General features: G+C 46.2%; 1 protein-coding gene and 1 long non-coding RNA gene across 3 annotated transcripts in view; one reads left to right on the top strand and one right to left on the bottom strand.

Annotated features, from left to right (window-relative positions):
* Window positions 1–17,333, bottom strand: part of LOC122207286 (protoheme IX farnesyltransferase, mitochondrial) — a 136,071-nt gene extending 118,738 nt beyond the window's left edge. The window contains exons 1-3 of one of the 2 annotated variants that reach the window (XM_042917343.1): window positions 17,194–17,333; window positions 11,936–12,069; window positions 9,383–9,704 (exon numbers count right to left, since the gene is read on the bottom strand). In XM_042917343.1, coding sequence (XP_042773277.1) covers window positions 9,383–9,704; window positions 11,936–12,069; window positions 17,194–17,236 — 499 coding nt within the window. In that variant the 5' untranslated portion in view covers window positions 17,237–17,333. Of the gene's footprint in view, window positions 1–9,382; window positions 9,705–11,935; window positions 12,070–16,517; window positions 16,724–17,193 lie in introns of those variants that run through there. The other variant, XM_042917344.1, reaches the window with a different exon arrangement.
* Window positions 17,334–17,436: 103 nt separating this feature from the next.
* LOC122207287 overlaps window positions 17,437–21,781 on the top strand; it is a 143,415-nt gene continuing 139,070 nt past the window's right edge. The window contains exon 1 of the long non-coding RNA XR_006196758.1: window positions 17,437–17,806. This is a non-coding gene — a long non-coding RNA (uncharacterized LOC122207287). The remainder of the gene's footprint in view (window positions 17,807–21,781) is intronic.

The raw sequence follows: 21,781 nt of genomic DNA, 5'->3' as shown, positions 1-21,781 counted from the left end.
TTTAAAAGAAGGAAAATAAGGGGCGCCTGGGTGGCTGAGTTTGTTGAACACCCGACTTCAGCTCCAATCATGGTCTCGCAGTTTGTGAGTTCGAGCCCCACACCGGGCTTGCTGCTGCCAGGGCAGAGCCGGCTTTCGATCCTCTGTCCCCTCCCTCCGCCACCCCTCTCCCACTCATGTTCCCTCTCATCCTCTCTCTCAAAAATGAGCAAACATTTTTAAAAATTTTTTAAAATAATAAATTTAAAAAATAAAATAAAAAATAGAAGTTAGTTACTAAGCATATAATTATTAAGGTAATTACGTGAAGATATAAATGAAAATTCAGGAATATAATTCTAGTCAATCAATATTTTTAGGAAAATGGGAAAGGCTGCTTACACAGAGCTGAAGACTGCAGTAAGCTGACTTTTAAAAATGACACAAGCAATGTAAAATGAAATTGCATCCTCCATTCTTGTTGCTTTTCTTTTAATAAGAGGCATTCTAGACTCCAGGGGGGAAAAATGCATACATTGATAGACTGTAGTTTGTATCAGTCCCGTCGACAGGATCACCTATTGGTTCTAACAATCTATTTTCTGGTTCTGGTCTCAGAAAGTATGTTGTAGCTTTTCAGCACAGATGTTATTCAGGGGGGGAAAAAAAAAAAGCCTTGCTTTTTATTGACCTATATTAAGTATAAACTCAGCTGAGTCACCAAAGCCTCTTGTGATCCTAACCCAAATAAAATCTCTTCAACCCAGTGTGGTCCTTGCAACAAACTCCAAAAACATATTGTAAATAGCTCAGCTGGCAAGAGGAACTCAAGGGAGACATATTATTACTTCTTTATAAATTCAGTCTTACTTCCTTTCATACAAAAAATAAATAAATAAAAGACTAAAAAAATAAAAAAAACCTTTAAATGGTGCACCATTTACCAGCAAACATTTGGCTTAGATGCTGGCATAAGGGTCAAGGGATCCTACTCTCCTACAAACAAAATAGAAGTATGATCAGTATGTGGCCCTTCACTTATTCTATAGTTAATTATCCTTGGTATATTACAGCTATAAACAAAGAGAGGCAAAGAAAGACTAGTTCTATAACGGTGATCGCTGACTTTCAGATATTTCTGTCTCGGCTATCATTAGCTATAAATGAATGGCCCAAGATGTTAAGAGTCCGAAAGAAATCAATTGATAGATACCAGGGAGTTTCTTAAAGAAAAAAAAAAAAAAATCCTGCTGACTCCAAGACATGTGTGAATTCAAGTAATAAACTAAATGGGGAGGTGAAAGGTCAAAGAAGAGGGTAGGGGTCACCCAAAGGGTGCCGCCTCTTTAAATGGAATAACCAGAAGGAAATGACTTTAATTCAATTAGCTCGTCCAGAAACCTGGGGCATGGAATACATAACACGATACGAGGGGAAATTTACTGCCCTGGGACTCCTCCATCTGTGGTTCCAGGGGATGCTGCTGCTCCCTTTCTCCTCGGTGCATCTTGCTTTTGCATACATCTCTTGTGTGGTCCAGATCCTGCCCCAGCTGGCTTTTCCTGCTGCCAGCGGTCGCGAGGGCCGCTCTGGCTCTCACGACGTGAGTGCTCCCCACATCCAGCCAGACCGCTGGCTCTGGGATCGCCACTCTTCCTGCACAACACCTACTTCACTTGCTCGAAGGGTGGTCCGGGACCACCTGCGTCAGATCATCTGGCATGCTTGTCAAAAATGCAGATCTCTGGGTCCTGTCCCAGGCCTGCAGGATCTGAATCCCCGGGGAAGGCGGCCAGGAAGTGTCGTCTGAACACGTGGGCCGTGTATGCTCGTTAGCACGCTGACACGTGGGAACCAATGAGTCAACGCACGCTATATAACGCACTACGTACTACTGAATGAGTAATTCAATCACTGCTTTAGATTTCGGTCACTGGGTTTTAAATAGCAAACCCTACATCTGGAATGCCTATTCAGATATGCGACGCTGTGAGGTACGCAAAAGGAAGAGCGCACAGGGAGAGCCAGGATGAAGGAAAGAAGGTGTGGCCTCCCACCCAAAAGACTGACCCTAAACCAATCATCATGCTTTCCCATCCGTTCCTAAAGAAGTGAGCACTATGAAAATAAACTTTAAGGAATTGTTTTAAATTAATCATTTCAAGTACCTCATTTAAGACTCTAAGAGGAAATGCTAGTAATTATGTCCTGAGTTAGCAGTCATTGAACACAGACTTCCTGATGGCCAAATAAGACAGCTCTTTCTAGCCAGCCATCTTAGCAGACCTCTAGCATTTAAAAGTGTTGATGTCGGGGCGCTTGGGTGGCTCAGTCACTTAAACGTCTGACTTCCAGTTCAGGTCATGATCTCATGGTTGGTGAGTTCGAGCCCCTCGTCAGGGTCTCTGCTGTCAGTGCAGAACCTGCTTCAGATCCTCTGTCCCCCCCTCCCCGCCCCCTACCCCCCTTGTGCACATGCTCTCTCTCTCTCTCTCTCTCAAAAATAAACATTGAAAAGTGTTGATCTCTTTCTTGGGGTGCCTGGCTGGCTCAGTTGGGACAGCACGCACCTCTTGATCTCAGCGTTGTGAGTTCAAGCCCCACGTTGGGAGTGGAGCCTACTTTAAAAAAAAATTAAAAAAAAAAAAAAAAAAAAAGCGTTCGTTGCTTCCTTTATGAGCCGTGTCTTCTCTTGGCTTCTGCAACTAAGCCCTTTCCTGTTTCCCTTCCTCTGATTGTTTAGTTCCTTGCAGGCTCCGTTAACACGCTCTACCCAATCCTTAAAAGGGGATGCACCCCAAACGTCCTTGGCTTTCTTCTCTGGTCAGGACGCGCTGCCCGCCGACCACTGTCCTCACTGCCGTGGTTTCGTGGCCACTCCAAGCTGTGGACCCTTCAGTCTTGCAGCCCCGCGTCCTAACCGGGCTCCCGTCCTCCACAGCCACCTGTCCACTGAGGACATGCCAGTGGAGACTCAAAATCCGCGACTGCAAACCTGAACTCACCCTCTTCGCCCTCCAACCTGTCTCTTCCTTCAGGATTCACACTCTCCAGCTCCATATCACCGTGTATCCCTCCCAGAAAGGGGGCAGCTTTTCGAGAGCAGGGACGGCAAACCCACACTCAAATGCCCAGGTAACAAATTTACCTTTTACTTGAGAAAAAAGTAGAGCTCTTCTATGTAGTTTACAAATTTTGTCTCATTTAATACTCACGGCAACGCTCTGAAGTAGGTATCATTATCTCTAGTTTACAGGTCGGTAAATTGAGGCACGGGGTGTTGTAGTTTTGGTTTTGTTTTGTTTTTTTAAATGGACCTTGTTCAATGTCGCTCCACTAGTAAGAGCCAAGATTCGGACACAGGGACTCCAGCCCGGAGGTCAGTGCACTGTGCTCTCTCTGAGAGAACAGAGTTGGGTGAATGAAAATACAGAGCACAGGGCCCAGAGAATTGCAGAATGTTTGCTTCGAGGCAACCAAACTCTTCGCGGCTCTGCGTCTTAAACTTTTATTTTAGGTCTCCACAGCACTCCCCCACCTCTACATAAGGTTCTGTTCATTCTGTTTCTTCAGTCCTTCTCTCTCTCTCCCTCTGCCGAACCACAGCCTTAGTTCAGCCCAAATCATGTCTCAGTTGACTGCCACTGATTTGCGGGCCACCATTCTTTTTTTTTTTTTTAAGTGTATTTATTTATTTTGAGAGAGAGAAAGAGAGAGAGAGAGAGAGAGAGGGAGAGAGAGAGAGAATCCCAAGCAGGCTCCACATTGCCAGTGCAGAGCCCAATGTGGGGGTTGATCTCAAGAACCGCGAGATCATGACCTGAGCCGAAGTCGGACACTTAACCGACTTGAGTCACCCAGGCGCCACTGTTGGCCATCATTCTTGCCTCTCACTGGCCTGTGCTCGATAGCCGTGGTCAGCAAGGTTTTTTCTCTAAAGGGCCTGATAGGAAAAGTTTCAGGTTTTCCAGGTCATAAGTTTTCTATCACAAATACATAGCTCTGCCAACACAGCATGATGTCAGCATAGAACAAATGGGTGTGGCTGTGTTCCAATAAAACTTTATTTACAAAAACAAGCAACTCTTGCTCAGTGATATCACTACCACAGTTCTCATAAACAATCTTACTCCTTATATGGAACTAAATTCAACATGGTCCCCAAACCTTAGAGAATGTGGTAAAAATAGAAAAGTAAAGTACCGGGTAAAGTAAAAAGTAAAGTAAAAAACATGAGTGAATGCTTTTATAACCACAGGGCAGAAAAAAATATCTAAGCATTAAAAAAACAAAACAAAAAAAGTAATAAAGTTGAATACATAAAAGTTAAACACCTCAGTGGGGAAAAATAAAACAAAACATCACAAAAAATGTCAGTAAGAAATGACTAAGGAGATAAGAAACAAAGAATAGAAGAAAAAATACAAACGATCAAAATAGAGGAAAAGGTGTTAAATCCCATCAGGACATAAAGTATGAAACTTAATACACACAAAAATCTTTTTCAGTTATCCTGTAGGCAAAACTGGTAAAGACTGCTTTATGTACAAGCACAGAATACAGATGGAATCAGATTCCCACACACTATTACAGGGCATATAAATTATACTGTCCTTTGCAAGGAACCAACCGGTAGATTTATCAAAACTAAAAAGTTTAAAGCTAGCACTTACATTTCAAAACACTCATCCTCAAACAGACTCACACAAATTATCCAAAGACTTATGAACATAAAAATTAACCACAGGGGTGCCTGCGTGGCTCAGTTAGTTGAGCGTCCAATTCTGGATTTCCACTCAGAATCTCATGGTCCTGATCTCGTGTCATGGTTCATGGGATCGAGCCCCACGTCAGGCTCTGCACTGACAGTGTGGAGCCTGCTTGGGATGCTCTCTTCCTCTCTCTCTATCCCTCCCCCTGCTCGCACGTGTGCATGCTCTGTCTCTCAAAATAAATAAACACTAAAAAAAAAGTTAGCGACAGATTTGCTTTTAATAGAAAAAACTGGAAACACCCTACATGTTTATTGGTAGAGGGTTAGTTAAGCAAATAATGGCAGTTCTGCATAATGGAATAGTAGGCAGCAATAAATACTTTGAGGAAAGCTACAAAGCTAAGAGAAAGTGGCAAGTTGCAGAACTGTGTATATGTGTGTATGTGTGATGATCCTATTTCCATAAAATGTACAACGATAGGGCCGCCTGGGTGGCTAGTCGGTTTAGCATCCGACTTCAACTCTGGTCACGATCTCGCGCTTCGTTGAGTTCGAGCCCCGAGTCGGGCTCTGTGCTGACAGCTCAGAGCCTGCAGCCTGCTTCGGATTCCGTGTCTCCCTGTCTCTCTGCCCCTCTCCTGCTCGCACTCTGTCTCTCTCTCTCAAAAATAAAAAAACATTAAAAAAAATTTTTTTTAAATGTACAACCATACCTATCAGTTCAGATCTGCATACTTGTACACACACAGGAGGCTACATTTCAAGCAGGGGTTTTATCTAGAATGGACTAAAGGGTACTTTTTCAGTTTTAGATACATGCTTCTGTATTATTTGAATTTCTGTTGTAATAAGCTTGTAATAGCTGAGAAATAATTAAGCCACTTAAAAAAAAACACGAGACAAAACACAAAGTGATTGTATGTTCCTCCAAAGAACTTTCCAGAACTTCCCGCAGCTGAGATATAGGAGCCAAACTCCTTAGCGTGAAATGCACGTCAGCATGGCAACACGGCCCTGCCTAACCCTTCAAACTTTCAGTGAGTGTCTCTTCTGTGTCACATACAATTGTACTGCATTCCTCATAATATCCCCAGTTTTCAGAATATCCCAGGATGTACCCAACTTCTTTGCCTTTGCAAGGCCTTCTCCCTCTGTTTACAATCCTTGGCCTTCAGTATCTCTTAAACACCCCTTCACTTCAACCCCCTTCACAGGCAGAAACAATCCCTCCTCTGGGTCCCCCCTCTGCCTTAAGACACAGCTGCCATTAACATTATAATACAGGGGCGCCTGGGTGGCTCAGTTGGTTAAGCGGCCGACTCTGGCTCAGGTCATGATCTCGCGGTCCGTGAGTTCGAGCCCCGCGTCGGGCTCTGTGCTGACAGCTCAGAGCCTGGAGCCTGTTTCAGATTCTGTGTCTCCCTCTCTCTGACCCTCCCCCGTTCATGCTCTGTCTCTCTCTGTCTCAAAAATAAATAAACGTTAAAAAAAAAAAATTAAAAAACAAAACAAAACAAAAAAAACCCATTATAATACAGCACCCATTAATACTGATTTCCCTAAGCATGGGTACGGTAAAATAACAGTATTAATAATTGCTAATTAAGTGCCTAAAAGGTGTTGGGCATGCCGGTCTCATTTAATCCTCATGATGAGGCCATAAAGTGAGCACCAGTCTCTCCATTTTACAGATAAAGAAACTATGGCGTTCCAAGGTGAAGTCAATTACCCAAGGTCACAAAGGTTAACCAAAAGTTCTGGGTTCGAAACGCAGATGTATCTGACCACCGTGGTTTTATTTTTATACACGTGCAGACCCACAAAGTCTCCCCCACCAGACTATTAGCTTCTCTGTGAGGACAGATGTCCTGTATCTCTGTATCTTTAGCACCTAGCGCAAAGGTACATCGTAGACGCCCCGCAAATACCGAAGGAGAGGCAGGCTCTTAGTATTAGCACCATCGAGTTCCACCCCCTTGATGATGCAGGAGTCCCCTCTCCAACTTCTCTCACACATGATCTGCTTCCGTGTGGATGGTTCCGAGGACGAGGACCGCCGCCTTTGGAGGCAGCCCGTTTCACACCCGATCGTTCTCCTGCGAGCTCTCCCTCACGCTGCTGGCATGTGCAGTCCCTCCGTTCTGCCCCTCAACTGTAAATCAGCAGCACTGCTCCTTTAAATCAAAGGCGCTACAGACACTGGAAGACACTGGATAGGTGTCTTCATTCTCCTTTCCCTCATCCGCTTTCTCCCTCCTCCCTTCTCTCTCCCAAGAAAAACCACCCCCTGCCCCAAGTGACAGGGTTTCCAGCCCCCCTCTTCCTTGCACTTGCCCTCCTCTGGACAACTTCAATTTGTTAATTTCCCTCCTACAATCAAGTCCTTATAAATGAGAAGCACTGTACGCAGAGAGCTACGTACTCAACAAGATGGCACGATGTCTGCCCGCAGACATCTTAGGGGAAATATAACATACATTAAATAGACAATCAGACGTCTACCTGTCATCATTTGGAAACTAACCTTCAAGGTGCTCCCATGCGTCGGGCATGCCGTTGGGTACTCTGAATGCACCATGTGATTTAAGTCTGATGATCATTGTTCCTGCTCTACACGAAGAAGTCTCAACAAGGCTGAGAAACGGCCCAAAGGCTCACTTGACTAGTAAACGACCTCGCCAGGATCTGAACTCCACTCTGCTGGACTTCAAAGCCATATTCCAAGTTTTGGGAAGGGAGACTCGGGCCAAGAGCAGGCAAGACAAGGCTTAATGGAAAAGCCTTGAAAGGCGCTAACTGGACACAAGAGGGGCAGGAGGAACGGGTACGGTGGGTGTAAGGACCAGCTAGCTAATGGGCAGGACAGGGTGAGGGGAAAAAGTCTGCTTATGGGGAAGAGTTTAATCATTCCTCTCGGGTCTGGTAGAGCTGAGGCGGGAGGCCATACGGAAGGACTGCAGGCTCTTGGGTAGGATAGGAATACACAAGGGCAGTGTTTTAGGAAAGTGGGTCTGGCAGAAGAAGAGAGGCAGAGATCACAGCCAGGAGCTCCTGCAGTAACCGCAGACATCTTATGTTTTGGACCTCAGCTAGGACGGCAGCTTCAGAAAATCGGATGAGAAATCTCACGGGCGTTACAAAAGACTCCTCTGCTAACAGTTGGATGTCAGACTAGAGATGAAGGGAGATTGTGCAGCCAAGACTCAAGAACGATTCTAAGGTTTCCGGTCTGGGGGAAGCAAAGAATGCTGCTATTACTGCCCGAAATGGGACAGAGAGAGAGAGAGAGAGACAGAGAGAGAGAAGTGATTTGCAGGATGAGAGGGGGATACTGATGTGGGCACGTTCAGCGATGGTGCACACAACGCAAGAAGTTCTTGCTGGTGGCGGAGGTCAGTTCCGCTGCCTTCAGACTGGGAGGACGCATTTTTGGGGTGACATCCTCATGATCGCTTTCGGGAGTCATTCTTACCATGGCAGCACCGATATGCCACTTACATAAATGACAAAAGCAACCTTCGGTGAAATGTGATGATTCCTTGGCTCAGCTTCTGGAAAGTACTAAGGCATGTTTGCGAGGAGGCCCCTGGAATCAGTCTGTTTTAGAGCTACACTGGGTAAGTCTTACGGTGACTCTTCAGCTCTTCCCGTCAAACTCCCTATGCCTACTTTCCATCCCGCACCCCACCCCCCCCCCCCCCAAAAAGGATTTTCTTTAAGTGACCTCGGTCACTGAGGAAAGAAGTTTGCCTCCTTTCACCTTGGATTTCAGGCTCAACTCTCCTGAAACACACACACCACCGCCACCCCGCTTTCCCTGGTTTTCTCTACTCTCAAAAGCCTCTCTGTCTCATCTGTTCGTTTCTCCATTTTGACTCTGTAACATTACTTCCCACTTCTCTCCTCAAAGAGTACCTGGTTTAACTTTATGATTCGCCCGTTATACTTCTCCCTATGCTCGTCCAAGAAGAGGAGAGACCGTGTCTTCAAGCTGCAGGATGACCCAGACCCCGCCTTCTACACAGGGTTAGCCCACAATAAACTACTTTTACGCTTAGCTATGAGACGGGATGCCAACAATGAAGCTTCGCCTGACTCACTGGTGGCTGCTGACAACCAACTGACACGATTACGGGTTAATACCCAACGCGTACGGTAAAATTTGGTACCGTTTGCTAGACTTAGGCAACGAAAATCCGGTTCCAGACCTGTTTCTCAGAGAAGCGCGCTAAATCTCCGCATGCCTGGGACAATCCCAGAGGCCCTACAAGAAGCAAAACCCAGAAGTGAGCTCGGAGTCTCCTGGTGGCCACCGCAGGTTTGCTGCGTACCAAGCACAGGCGTGCAGGCATTTTCGTTTCCAGGCCTCAACCAGAACTCATTATCCCACTGCAGCTTTAAAGGACAGCAGGTGTAAAAACGCAAAAGATGAGAAATATGCAGGACAGGCATTGTACTTTAATTGCAAATAAGAGACTAGTTTCAGTACCACGCGTTTGGTGCGAAACCATTTACAGTTCCGTGTAAACGGAATTTGGAAAACTTGGTTTTAAATCTCAATTACGCCGAAGAGAGCAAAAACCACCAATGGAGGATCAGCAGTTTGAAGATATTCCTTTGGGGGCGGCGGCATCTGACTACAAGTAAGGCTTTAAGCAAGAATCTGACGATACGGGAAAAGCAACGCACCTGTGAGTTTGATTTTGGACAGCCGAGCCAAGACTCCTGGCAAATCATCCAGATGGAGTTTCATCTCTTTCCACTGCTTTTCATCCTTGGTCTCTCTTCCCACATCGAGTGAGCCCTCAATTACGGAGGCCGATTCCAGTTCCAGCAGTTCTTTGTCATTGGGCTTTCTGGATAAAGGTAGGTGGGGGGGTGGAAGAGGTCTCATTGCACAGGTCTCTGCTTTGGCCTGAGCCAAAGAGCTTCTCTCAAGGAAAGGGGACGCCGTGGGTTCTGGCTTCCGTTTTACTTGCTGGTTGAGGCTTCTGTTCAGTTGTGTGACATACTAAATGAAAAAAGTACACGTTACTATCAACCCAAGGCCCCAAAGGCTCTTAGACGGTTGTTTGGTAACACCGTCCGTCAGTCTGATACTGGACTTGAGAGATTTTCCTCAACCGTTGTAAACGTATGCTGAATCAATGAATGCTAGAATGTCTTCTACAAGGAAATCTCTATGCTAAGAGGTATAGAGACTATAATGCCTCAGCAGCCATTTTTAATTCTATGGTTTAGAAAGTCCTAGAAATTTTAAGTTCCTTGAAAGAAAAATTTATTTCTTATTCATACCCTCCAGCATTTTCCTCAACACAGTACCACAAGCTGGAGGTTAAACGTCCAATACGGTGAAAAAGTTTTCTATCATTGAGAGCCCAAGTCAAACCTACTGTCGACTTTCAATGTTCATAGGTAAACAGAGAGGGGCTCAGCGGTGGGGTAGAATTCAGGACTAAGTGACATTAAAGCGCTGTGTATGTGGGAAGAACACGAGTTGTAGAGTCCAACAATCTCTCCTGCTTACCAGTGAAAAGTAGTAACTACTACTAACATAGTAGGGCCCTTTCTGGTTTTATAGAATACATATCTTTACAGTTTATAAATTGTGTATCTTATTTAAGCTTCCAAAAGGCTATTTAAGAAAATGGATCACGGGGGTGCCTGGGTGGCACAGTTGGTTAAGCGTCTGACTTCAGCTCAGATGGTAATCTTGCAGTTCATGAGTTCGAGCCCCACATCGGTCTCTGTGCTAACAGCTCAGAGCCTGGAGCCTGGAGCCCGACTCTATGTTTCCCTCTCTCTCTGCCCCTCCCGGACTTGCGCGCTCGCTCTCTCTCTCTCTCTCTCTCAAAATTAAATTTAAAAAAACATTTTAAAAAAAGAAAAAAAAAAAAGAAAATGGATCATGATCATTATTATCTCTTTCTTTAACTTACAGAAGAGAAAACCAAAGCTCAGAAATAAAGTGACAGAGTCAGTGGCGAGTTAGTTGTATGTGTCCCTGGTACCTGGACCCACCTATTCTGATAACCAGTTAAGTGATTTTCAGTTACATCACAAAGACTTGAAATGACATACACTAGTCCTAGAAAGGAATGAAAACTCATGAATGAACAAGAGTTGTGTTTATATAAAAAAAGGCATTATATACATGCTTCTAAATATCCATTATCCTTGATCCCCAACTTAAGAAATCTAAACATCTCTGGAAATGTAAATCTCTTATCAAAATAATGTTTGACTAAGATTTTGTTACTTTTAAGTTTTAAGGTGGCCGTTCTAAGTTAAAAAAGATGAGAGAAGTATCAAATCAGACTTTAGAGGATGAATTTGCTAACTGTTCATACCTGTGTCATAATTATGAGTTTTCAGCTCTCATTTCTCCATTCTGTACTTTTCTATTTGAGAAAATGGCAGATGTCCTCACTGGTAATTAGGAGTAAGTTACCCTGTGGCCCACGAGATTGTGGAACCAACAACCCAGAGGCCAGAGATGTATGAGCAAAGCTCACTATAAAGTCCCTAGCAAATGACAAGATCTCAGTTTGCTTGAGTCTACTCAGAAGTGGCTGCATTTCCAAGACTTTTGGATGCAAGGCTGATGCGGGAACACAGGTCACACTGGTAAAGAAATTATTTCTACGTTTCTGATACATTCACAGAACCTTAAAAGAATTTAACGTTTTTGTTTTTGTTTTTGTTTTTTTTTATTTATTTTTGAGACAGGGAGAGACAGAGCATGAACAGGGGAGGGTCAGAGAGAGGGAGACACAGAATCTGAAACAGGCTCCAGGCTCTGAGCTGTCAGCACAGAGCCTGACGCGGGGCTCGAACTCACGGACCGTGAGATCATGACCTGAGCCGAAGTCGGACGCTTAACCGACTGAGCCACCCAGGCGCCCCAACCTTAAAAGAATTTAAAGAGATGTATGATAACGGTTCAGCTTTTCCTAATTTTACCCTAGGTGAAATATGCCAGAAGTTTCCAATCTTTCTCCAAACTTTATCAATAAGTTCACGATCATACTTTTAGCCTCGGACACCAGGGTTATTCTGGTTTCAATTAATAATCAAAACAAGGAATTGAAGTTTTGGATAAACTCGAGAGGACACTAAATAAAAATCTTTTTCAAGCAGCACTTCTTAAGGCTCTTCTGATAACAGGAATGTCTCAAATTCCCTCCTACAAAGAAAGAAAAGGCAAATAGCAGCAGAGTGGGGGTGTGCTTCTGAACATACCATGCGCCTGAGGAAGGTGAAGTGTTGAAATGTCATCCACTGCTTACGGACGCTCCTGAAAAGATGCATGAACTCGCGAGGGGATTCCTGCATAGCTCTTCCTTCCAGATACCAGACACATCCTCCCACCCAACCTGTAACACAGAAAAGGGAAAAACAATGCTCCCATGATTAGTGCTCCTCACCAAATGCTGATGGCACCTACCCGGAAGCCAAGCCGGCCACCGCGGTAAGCAACGCTTGCGTGATGGGTCAGACCTCTGATCGGGTTTGCCAATCACTGCAGTGGTTCACCAAGGCAGCGTAATTCTTCAGCAGGGACGGGAAATTTTCCATTTGGGGATCATTACGCTTTTAGTATATTAAATGCTGTAATGCCCGCACTGTTGATCTTTTTGAGAAAATATAAATAAACAAGTCAGTCACTTTTAAAACAGAGGCACCTGGGTCGTTCAGTTGGTTAAGTGTCCGACTCTTGATCTCGGCTCAGGTCAGGATCTCACAGTTCGTGGGATCGAGCCCTGCGTTGGGCTCTGTGCTGACAGTGCAGAGCCTGCTTGCGATTCTCTCTCCCCCTTCCTCTCAAATAAACTTCAAAGAACATGTTTTAAAATGGCAGAAAATGAGAGACAGTTTTTCTCAGTAACAATAAACTGGTAAATACATTTCAGATTAATATTTTGGCCACGTTGGGGAAAACAAATAACCAAAAGGAAGGTGAAACAGTCCTCAGTGAAATGGGGCTGTATCAATCATGTCAGAAAGAAGCAAACCAGGGGCGCCTGGGTGGCTCAGTTGGTTGAGTGTCTGACTTCGGTTCGGGTCATGATCTCACAGTTTGTGGGTTCGAGCCCTGCATCGGGCTCTGTGCTGACAGCTCGGAGCCTGGAGCCTGCTTCAGATTCTGTGTCTCCCTCTCTCTCTGTCCCTCCCTGCTCACACTCTGTTTTTCTCCCTCTCAAAAATAAATAAACATTAAAAAAATTTTTTTTAATTTAAAAAAAAAAAAAAAAGAAGCAAAACAGCTGTGTCTGAATTTGGCTTTTAATCAAACCATACCTCCTGCCAAATAACAAATCCAATGCTTCTGTGTAAGGCCATGGAAGGGGAGGGTTTTATCACTTCCACGACACTAAATATTTCCGGTTCTCCCCCACCTTCACCCGTTGCTTCTCAGCGTTTTGTGCCATCGCGTCTTGCTGTGGGTGGCCGATTCAAGACAAGCGTGCCCCACTGCGGATTGTCCCTGAGCAGTTCCAGGGTAACGTCTAATCTTCAACTCATTTCTAGGGTCCTCATGCCTACTTTCCACTGCTGTCTCAGTATCTCGACATGGATGGGTTGTAACAGATAAGGTTTCTTCTGGAAGCCCAGGACAGACCTTACTGGCCTAGACGTGTGTGTGTAACTCCTTACTCTCCTCTAGGCACACCACACGTTTCACAATTTGCCCATCTTTGTCGACGTTTCCCTGCTTTTGGTGTCTTGCCTCTGCTCTCTGCCTGTCAAATTTTCAGAGCCTCTTTTCTTTTCGACTACTCTGGCACATTAAACTCGTTTCAGTGGCGCTTCTTACCGGAAACTTTCCATGTGTCTCCGCCATCTTATTTGGGGGTTCCTTGACGGCAGGGGTTCCCCTTTACTCACCTCTGCTCCGAGAGCTCAGCAGAGTGCTCTCTATACAATGACGAGATAACGTCTGATGACTGGATTTCCTACGTGACCTACGGGGACTGTGGGTAGCAGCATCACTGCCCCTCAGAACACATGGCAATTATCTTAGACTGGAGATGTCACTTCTTCACTGAAATCAGACTCTCCGACCTCGGTGAATTATGAAATACTTATTTTCCATACGTGTGAGTGTGCGTTGCCTGCATATGCGCACAGGAGGGGGAGAGCGACACTGAAATCAGTCCTCTGAAATTTCCTTTCAAATGAGTCCTCTGATAGTCAAGGGCTCGTTTTGTGTTTTTTAATTGGAGGGTGTATAATTTTCCTTTCATTGCCTTGATACTGTTCTTTGGGAAGATAGGACTTAAAAATTTTTTTTAATGTTTATTTTTGGGAGAGAGACAGAGACAGAGAATGAATGGGGGAGGGGCAGAGAGTGAGGGAGACACAGAATCAGAAGGAGACTCCAGTCTCTGAGCTGTCAGCACAGAGCCCGACACGGGGCTCGAACTCACGAACCATGAGATCATGACCTGAGCTGAAGTCAGACACTTAACCGACTGAGCCACCCAGGCGCCCCGGGAAGATAGGATTTTAAAACAAGTTCTGAGGTCATTTGGTCCAATGAGAAGTACAAGTCGTTGGGAAGGAAAGAACCATCCTGGAAAATATCTGTCAAGGTTAAATGTGTCAAACCTAGATTTTCCAGAATAGTAGTAAGAAAAAAAAAAAAACAACAGCTAGGAAACCTCACGTTTAAATGATGAAAACACTTCATTCGGTCAAAACGTGTTGTATTTCTATGCATCAGTGCCTAGAGACTGAAAGACATTTCAGTCCTACTTAAGCAAATATAGGTTTGAAGGTCCACAGAGCTTACGATACTTAACATTAAAAATCTGCAAACACGTGCCCATATCCACTATTCGCACCAATACTGAGTCACGACAGTAGAGCTTTTCTTTTTGTGGGGAGGAGGAGGGAGGGAGGAGAGAGAGAGAGAGAGAGAGAGAGAGAGACAGAGAGAGAGAGAGAGAGAGAGAGAGCAGGTCTGTGCGTGCACGAGGCTGGGGGTGGGGTGGTGGAGAGAGAGAACCTTAAGCAGGCTCCGCGTTCAGCACAGAACCTGACACCGGGCTCGATCCCACAACCGTGAGATCATGACCTTAGCTAAAGTCAAGAGTCAGACGCCCAACCGACTGAGTCACCCAGGCGCCCCCATGAGGGTAGAGCTTTTAAAATGTGGTGCACACACACGCACAACTGAAAGGTCCTGAATTTCTTGTAATGGCTACAAAACACTTTGAATTTTCAGAAGCAAAAGCAGACATAACCATTAGATGCCTAATATAATCCCCCTCTTCCTTTCTGCCACCCTTTCCAACCACGTTGCTTCCATGTATCAGGCTCTCGTAACGACCTTCCAACTGGAACATTAGCAGGTTGTGTACTTCTTCCTGGCAGATTTTCTGGCAACTGTGCTCATGGGCTCAGGAAGCTAAACTGTCTATTAATTCCTCTCATACCAGCTTTGAAAAGACTGAGCCAGCAACAAAGCACGGGAACCACACGCGGCCCACTTACGGGAACTGGGGAACTCTGAGCGGTTAAGTGAGATTGTTCTCTAAGAAGCGGAAAGTACAGAACTGACAGGCAGAAAAGCAGCCAGTCGGAGGAATGCACACTGGAAAACCTCCGTGCAGAGGTGACAATTCAAACACGCGGAAAGGAGGAGCTCTCTGAGAATGAGCGCCTGGGGTCAGGATCAAAGAACGCTCACGGTCAGGGAGGACAGAAAAAAAAGAATCACGGACCTTGTAAGAAAACTTTTCATTATGAAAAATTTCCATCACACGCAATTACGTAAGAACACAGTGAGCTCCCACTACGTACTCCCCAGCTTTAACAATTACTACAACCGTGGCCCATCTGGTTTCGCCTATACTTCCTCTCGCTTCCCCCGCCTCCTTCCTTCTTTCTGAACCAGAAGGGACCTTTGAGATCATCTGGTCCAACTGCCTCCCTCATTTTATAGATGTGTAAACTCAATTCCTGATATGCCCCGAGATTACACAGCCAAGAGAGACCCATAAAATAACCTGGTTATTTTAACGTGTAATATTTCAAGTCAGTGTTTGTTATTTTATCAAGAGAAAGAAAGGAATTTCATAGAGCCGCTGTGCTCAACATTGCTGGGTGCTGCAGGGAGCTTGTGACAGGTGATGCCTAAAAAAACGGTTTTGGGATTTGACCAGAAGGGAGTCCCTGGCCTCTCCTACCTACCTCCAATATGGACCTCGAACAACACATTCCTCAGCCGTTGGTTCTCATCAAAACTACTGGGGGGGGGGGGTGGCAAAACAGTTCCCAGCCTCCTCTTTAACAGTTCTTTAGTGGGGCGCCTGGGTGGCTCGGTCGGTAAAGCGTCCGACTTCAGCTCAGGTCGTGATCTCACGGTCCGTGAGTTCGAGCCCCACGTCAGGCTCTGTGCTGACCGCTCAGAGCCTGGAGCCTGTTTCGGATTCTGTGTCTCCCCCTCTCTCTGCCCCTCCCCTGTTCATGCTCTGTCTCTCTCTGTCTCAAAAATAAATAAACGTTAAAAAAAAATTAAAAAAAAAAACACAAAAAACAGTTCTTTAGTATCTCCATAACGAATGAACAAACACCGCGCATTGACAAACAAATGCTGAGAGCCAACAATACACACGGGGTACCGTTTTGGGCCCTGGGGGCCCACAGATGAGCCAGAAGACAAACTGTCCCTAACTTTCACAGGGTTAACAGTCTAGTTGGGAGAAACACACAATAAGCCTGTATGTAAATCAACAATTACAGATTGTGCTGACCGTGGGGAGAGAAATAGGAGGGATGTGAGAAGAGAGGGGCGGGGGTGGTGGGTGGGCTCTACCTTAAACAGGGTGGTCGGGGTAGGCATCTCTGAAAAGGTGGCACTTGAGCCGAGACGGGGCAAAGGGCCACGGGGGCGCAGACCGCCTTCAACATAGAGTTGTTACAGGTCTTTCAAGTGGGAGGATGGCCATCAGGGGCCACCGCCGACGGTGGAAAGCCAAAAGTTTGAGCGGGGCGGTGCTCCGCCCTCTGTGGTTGGCACCATCTGTGTCACTTCATCACGACAACGTTATCTTCGCTGTCATCACAACCCTTTCTATGGGAACAAGGCTTCCGAGCGACGGCAAGGCGCTCGCCCGTCCTCACCAGGGGAGCTGACAAGTCACTTACACTTGCAACTAGGAACGGAGGCTCTGAGCAGCCAGGAGGCTCGGGGGGCCCCAAGGTTCTCCTCCGTCCTCCCGCGCAGCCTCCGCTCGGAAAACCGAAAGCAGCCCCAGACGCCAGCCCCCCGGGGGAGGGGGCCGGAGGCGGCGTGGACCCCAGGGGCCACAGCACGACCCTCGCTCCCCGGCCTCTTCACTGCAGGCTGCTCCAAAGCTCACTTCCCCCCACCGGTACCCAGCCGACCTCGCCAAGGGCTCCCAAGGTTGCAGCCGGCCGGAACCGCGGCGCTGCACGTGGCAAAAAGATGAGAATTTTCCCACAGTCGCGGCCAAGGGCGGGCGCCGTACCTGTCAGGAGGCGTGAGGAGAGAGTGTGCGGGGATGCGGCCATACCGCACGAGTCCGGCGGCTCCCCGGGGTCCCCCGTGTCCTCTCTCCTCACCGGCTGCTGGGCGCCGCCATCTTCCTTCCCCGCCCCCGTGGGAGGAGAGCCGCTTCCTGTGCGTCACTTCCGGAGGGCGGGACGCGGCGAGACAGGGCCGTGGCTGCAGGTGTTTTCGCGGGTTGGGCGGGAGCGTGTGGAGTTGGGAGGTCGGAGGCCTGAGGTCCTTTCGAGAAACGCGAGGAACACGGAACGGCCAAGGCTTCCGGGGAGGAGAGGACGGCGGCCCCGCACCTTTGTTTCCAGAGGTTTCCAGGCGTTTTCTGGCCGGATCCCAGGGCCTCGTGCGATGGGCCGGGCTGGACACCGCGCGTTTCAAAGTCACGTTTGGGATGCTTCTTGCTGACTGTATCGTCAAGAGGAACTGGTTCTTGGAACGATGCCTCCGCCTTCCGATCTGACCAGTTGCAGCCTTACCGTGTTAGCTATCAAGTGGGGAGACCGGTGAACTCAGGGTTGCTCGTCGGACCTGAGCCACACCAGGGAATCCAATCACCAGAGCATCTCAGGATGTAGAAGGTGCGTGTGGGGCTTGACCTCGGGCTCCGGTGGGAGGGCTGCATTCGAGTCCGCACTTCACCTCCTGCCCTTCTGACCCGCTGGAGCAAATTACAGAAGCCCTCTGAACCTCACTTAGGGGTAATAACATATATTTCGTTAAGAGGGTCCCAAGAATTAAATATTACGTCTTTCTAAGGGGGAGACAGACGCCCACTACGGATAGGTTCTAATAATGACCATTGGTGTTGTGATTACCAGAGCAGATCTTAGAAGCCCTCCCTTCCTCTGTTGTTCTCTTATTTTTTTTTTTTTTCCTTAATGTTGGAGTTCCCCAAGTAAAAGGACTGAAGAAAAAAGATTCAGTTTTTGAAAAAGAGGAGAGAAATAGGGAGCTGGGTTCCATAAGGGCAATTTCTGGCTGTCTTCCATGGTAGCTAATATTGCTAGACACAGGATACTGAAAATACGATTCTTCTGAGCTGTAGAAGCTTGCCCTGTACCAGTGGGGGTGGGAGGGGGTGTCAGTTAACGGGTTCAGTGTGATCGGGTAATTTAGAAGATATTGCAGAAATACAGATGAGATAGCAATTCTAATTGGGTCAGGGAAGGCCTCAGAGATTTGAACTCTACTTAGAGGAACAGATTTTTTCCTGCATGCAAGGGAAAGAACACTCCATAAAGAGAAAAACAGTATCCAATACTATCTTAAAAGTTTTCACACTCCTTATACTTTATCATACGCTTTTATAAACATTTGACGTTTATATCCATAGCATTTTAAGGCTCAGGGTTTTAAGTCATCTTCCCACAGTCACCGAGCTACTGAGCTCCAGAACCAAGACTGGAACCCCTGACACCTGCTACAGTGTTATTTCCACCATACCGTACAACCTTATTCACCAAGCATCTTGAAATGTCACAGCTTCTGAGATTTATAAAGCACTCTATTTCAACCTTGGCTGTCCGTCACAGTCACCCAAAGGGCTTTAAAAATTACGGATGCCTGAGCCACTTCCAGACCAATTAAATCAGAAAGGGTGTGGAATGGAAGGACGAGACCTGTAATTTTCTTTTTAAGCACCACAGGTGATTTTAGTACACAAAACTGAGAATTACTGCGTTTCAGCCTTTTTTTTTTTCACTTGATGACACAGCTATGTCTAAAAGATTGGTTAACATGAATGTTATATTTCATACACTCAGAAAATTGGAATTCCCAAGTGCTCTTGGCTTATGATAATCGAAGCGTTTAATAGACATGTACCTTTTTGGGCAACAGATTTTTCCTTCGTTGTAAATCCTTTCTAAAAACGGGGCAAAGTATGATTAAGTACATGAATTAATGCATAGGTTCTTACTTATTGGGAGAAACCAGAGTGAAATGTGAGAAATGCCTAAACGAAGAATACCTCCTGGTATGATCGGTCAGGAAGACATTCCCCTGTCTTGTGATTGTGATTATGTTAGCCCACGTCAATAGTCTCAAAGCATATTCTTCCTGAAAAGTCATCCTTGGAGGTACTTCTGGAAAGAACAGGGTTCCATGGCTACCTATAATGCCCATAGCTGCAAGGGAAGCTGTGACTAGCTTAATTATGCCAGTCACAGTTCATCACTGTGGACCTAGCCATCTTGCTGTCACAAATCATATTAAAGTGACATTAAAACTGAGGAAGAAGTAGGAAGTGGATTTGGGGTAAGCATCTAGAAGTCTGCCACAATTTTGTTGAACCCTGTTGTTTCCAAACATTTTGAATGCAACCCATTTTGTGAAATACCGTGAAAACTTGGAAAATGCTAGCCTTACACACACACACACACACACACACACACACACAGTTTAGGAGATTGCAACATATTCGTACTGACGATTTTTACTTAGTCTTCGGTGAATCAGACTTCCTGATTTGGAACTATCTTGTTTCATTAGACTTCTTTTTCCTGGACAGGTTTCTTTGGGAAAAGACATATATGAACCCCTGCCCTTTGCAATGTGTTTTCAATGTAGGTCGATAGGACTTGCAGGGAGTAGGGAGGCCTCGAACATCTGTGTAGCTCGACCTTTCCAATTCATAGATTTGGAAAGTGAGGTCTAGGGAGGTTAATTTACTCTAAGTGAGAGAACTTCCTCTCTAGACGTGCAGGTCAACATTTTTCCATCTCATTAGAAATAAAACCTTGGTGTGCAAGCATGATTTGTTCCAGACACATGCTTGCAATCCAAAGCACTCGTATATCAAAGCGAATTTCAACAATCTTTGGCTCAGTGGTGATCATGTGACATTCAGCATCAGATACGGCTCACATTGCAAGACATCGCTCGTTTATCAAGTTAAAATTTATTAGACGTGTTTGCTCGTCTTGCAGAACACTCGCAGAACAAGTTACTTGCAATCCAGGGTTTTACTTGCCTATTGTCATTCTTGCCCTTTACTCCACCTGTAATGTCTTCACTAATGAAATGCTGGAAGGTGTAGATGTTAGGCGGCATGCTGCTGAGAGTCGAGCTTTTGGAAGAATGGTCAAAGAGATTAAAAGACTGGGTTTTGTCTTCACATCTTCTCCTTGGGTTCAGTCTTTTGAGATTTCTGGTCTTCGGTTTTCTTCTCTTGGAATATACTACCACTCCCCGTCACCTTTAATGGTTCTTCTGATCCCATGATCTTGGAGGACGAGACAGGCCTAGGTGTATTCCTTGCCTGAGACAGCTCTCCTGCTTTGAAAGGGACTCAGACTCGTTCTAGTCGTCTGGGCTCCCACCTGGTCTGGTGCTGCTCACCGGAGTTAGGGTTTCCCCATAACTCTGTGTGTCCAGAGCCTTACTCAATAATAAACAGTGGCTTGGGGTGCCTGGGTGGCTCAGTCAGTTAAGTGTCCAACTTTTAGTTTAGGTCATGATCTCACAGTTTGTGGGTTCGAGCCCCACGTCGGGCTCCGTGCTGACAGCTCAGAGCCTGGAGCCTGCTTCGGATTCTGTGTCTCCCTCTCTGTCTCTCTCAAAAATAAATAAACATTAGGGGCACCTGGGTGGCTTAGTCAGTTAAGTTTCCCCATTCGGCTCAGGTGGTGATCTCTGCAGTTCGTGAGTTCGAGCCCCGCGTCACGCTCTGTGCTGACAGCTTGGAGCCTGGAGCCTGCTTCAGATTCTCTGTCTCCCTGTCTCTTTCTGCCCCTCCCCCACTCATGGCTTGCTCACTCTCAAAAGAAAATGTTTTTTTTAATTTTAAATAAATGAACATGTAAAAATTGCTTAAAAATAATAATGAACAGGGGCGCCTGGGTGGCTCAGCTGGTTAAGCCTCTGACTTTGGCTCAGGTCATGATCTCACGGTTTGTGAGTTTGAGCCCCGCGTCAGGCTCTGTGCTGACAGCTCAGAACCTGGAGCCTGCTTCGGATTCTGTGTCTCGCTCTCTCTCTGCCCCTCCCCTGCTCATGCTCTGTCTCTGTCTGTCTCAAAAATTAAACACTAAAAAAATTTAAAAATAATAATAATAATAATAATGAACAGTAGCTTTTATCTGCCTTTATCCTCTTTTGGAGGCTTAGGAAAGGTAATCTACGACAGGAGACAACTCAGGTGTGAGGAGGTGTGGCTATCTCAGGATTCTGCCCCTGGCTGTCTGTCTGTTCAGGACAGCCCTACTGAGTCAGGGCCGGTCAGGAGAGAGGACTCACACCCATCCTTTGAACAGGAAATTTGACATACAGATGCACACGTACAGAATTGGTGACTGAGCAATCGGGAGGGTAAAGAGGGATCTGTGAGGCGTCGGAGAGGTAGCACCTGTCGGAAGCAGGTATCACCTGTCTGGCTGGGAGAAGAAAAGGGAGAGGTCAGGATTGTTACAGTTTAGAGACTTAGGGGAACAGGGCTGCTCGGGTCTCCAAGGGGGACCTGACCGGGCTGGTTCTTGAAGTGTCAGAGAAGCCACACACCAGGGTCGTCTACTGCTGGCGAGGATAGGCATGGGAGGGAGAGGCACCCGAGCTGC

This window comes from Panthera leo, chromosome E1 (genome assembly GCF_018350215.1).
Source record: "Panthera leo isolate Ple1 chromosome E1, P.leo_Ple1_pat1.1, whole genome shotgun sequence".
Classification (NCBI taxonomy): domain Eukaryota; kingdom Metazoa; phylum Chordata; class Mammalia; order Carnivora; family Felidae; genus Panthera; species Panthera leo.
The sequence above is the reverse complement of the archived record's forward strand: the minus strand, read 5'-3'. Positions and strand labels throughout refer to the sequence as shown.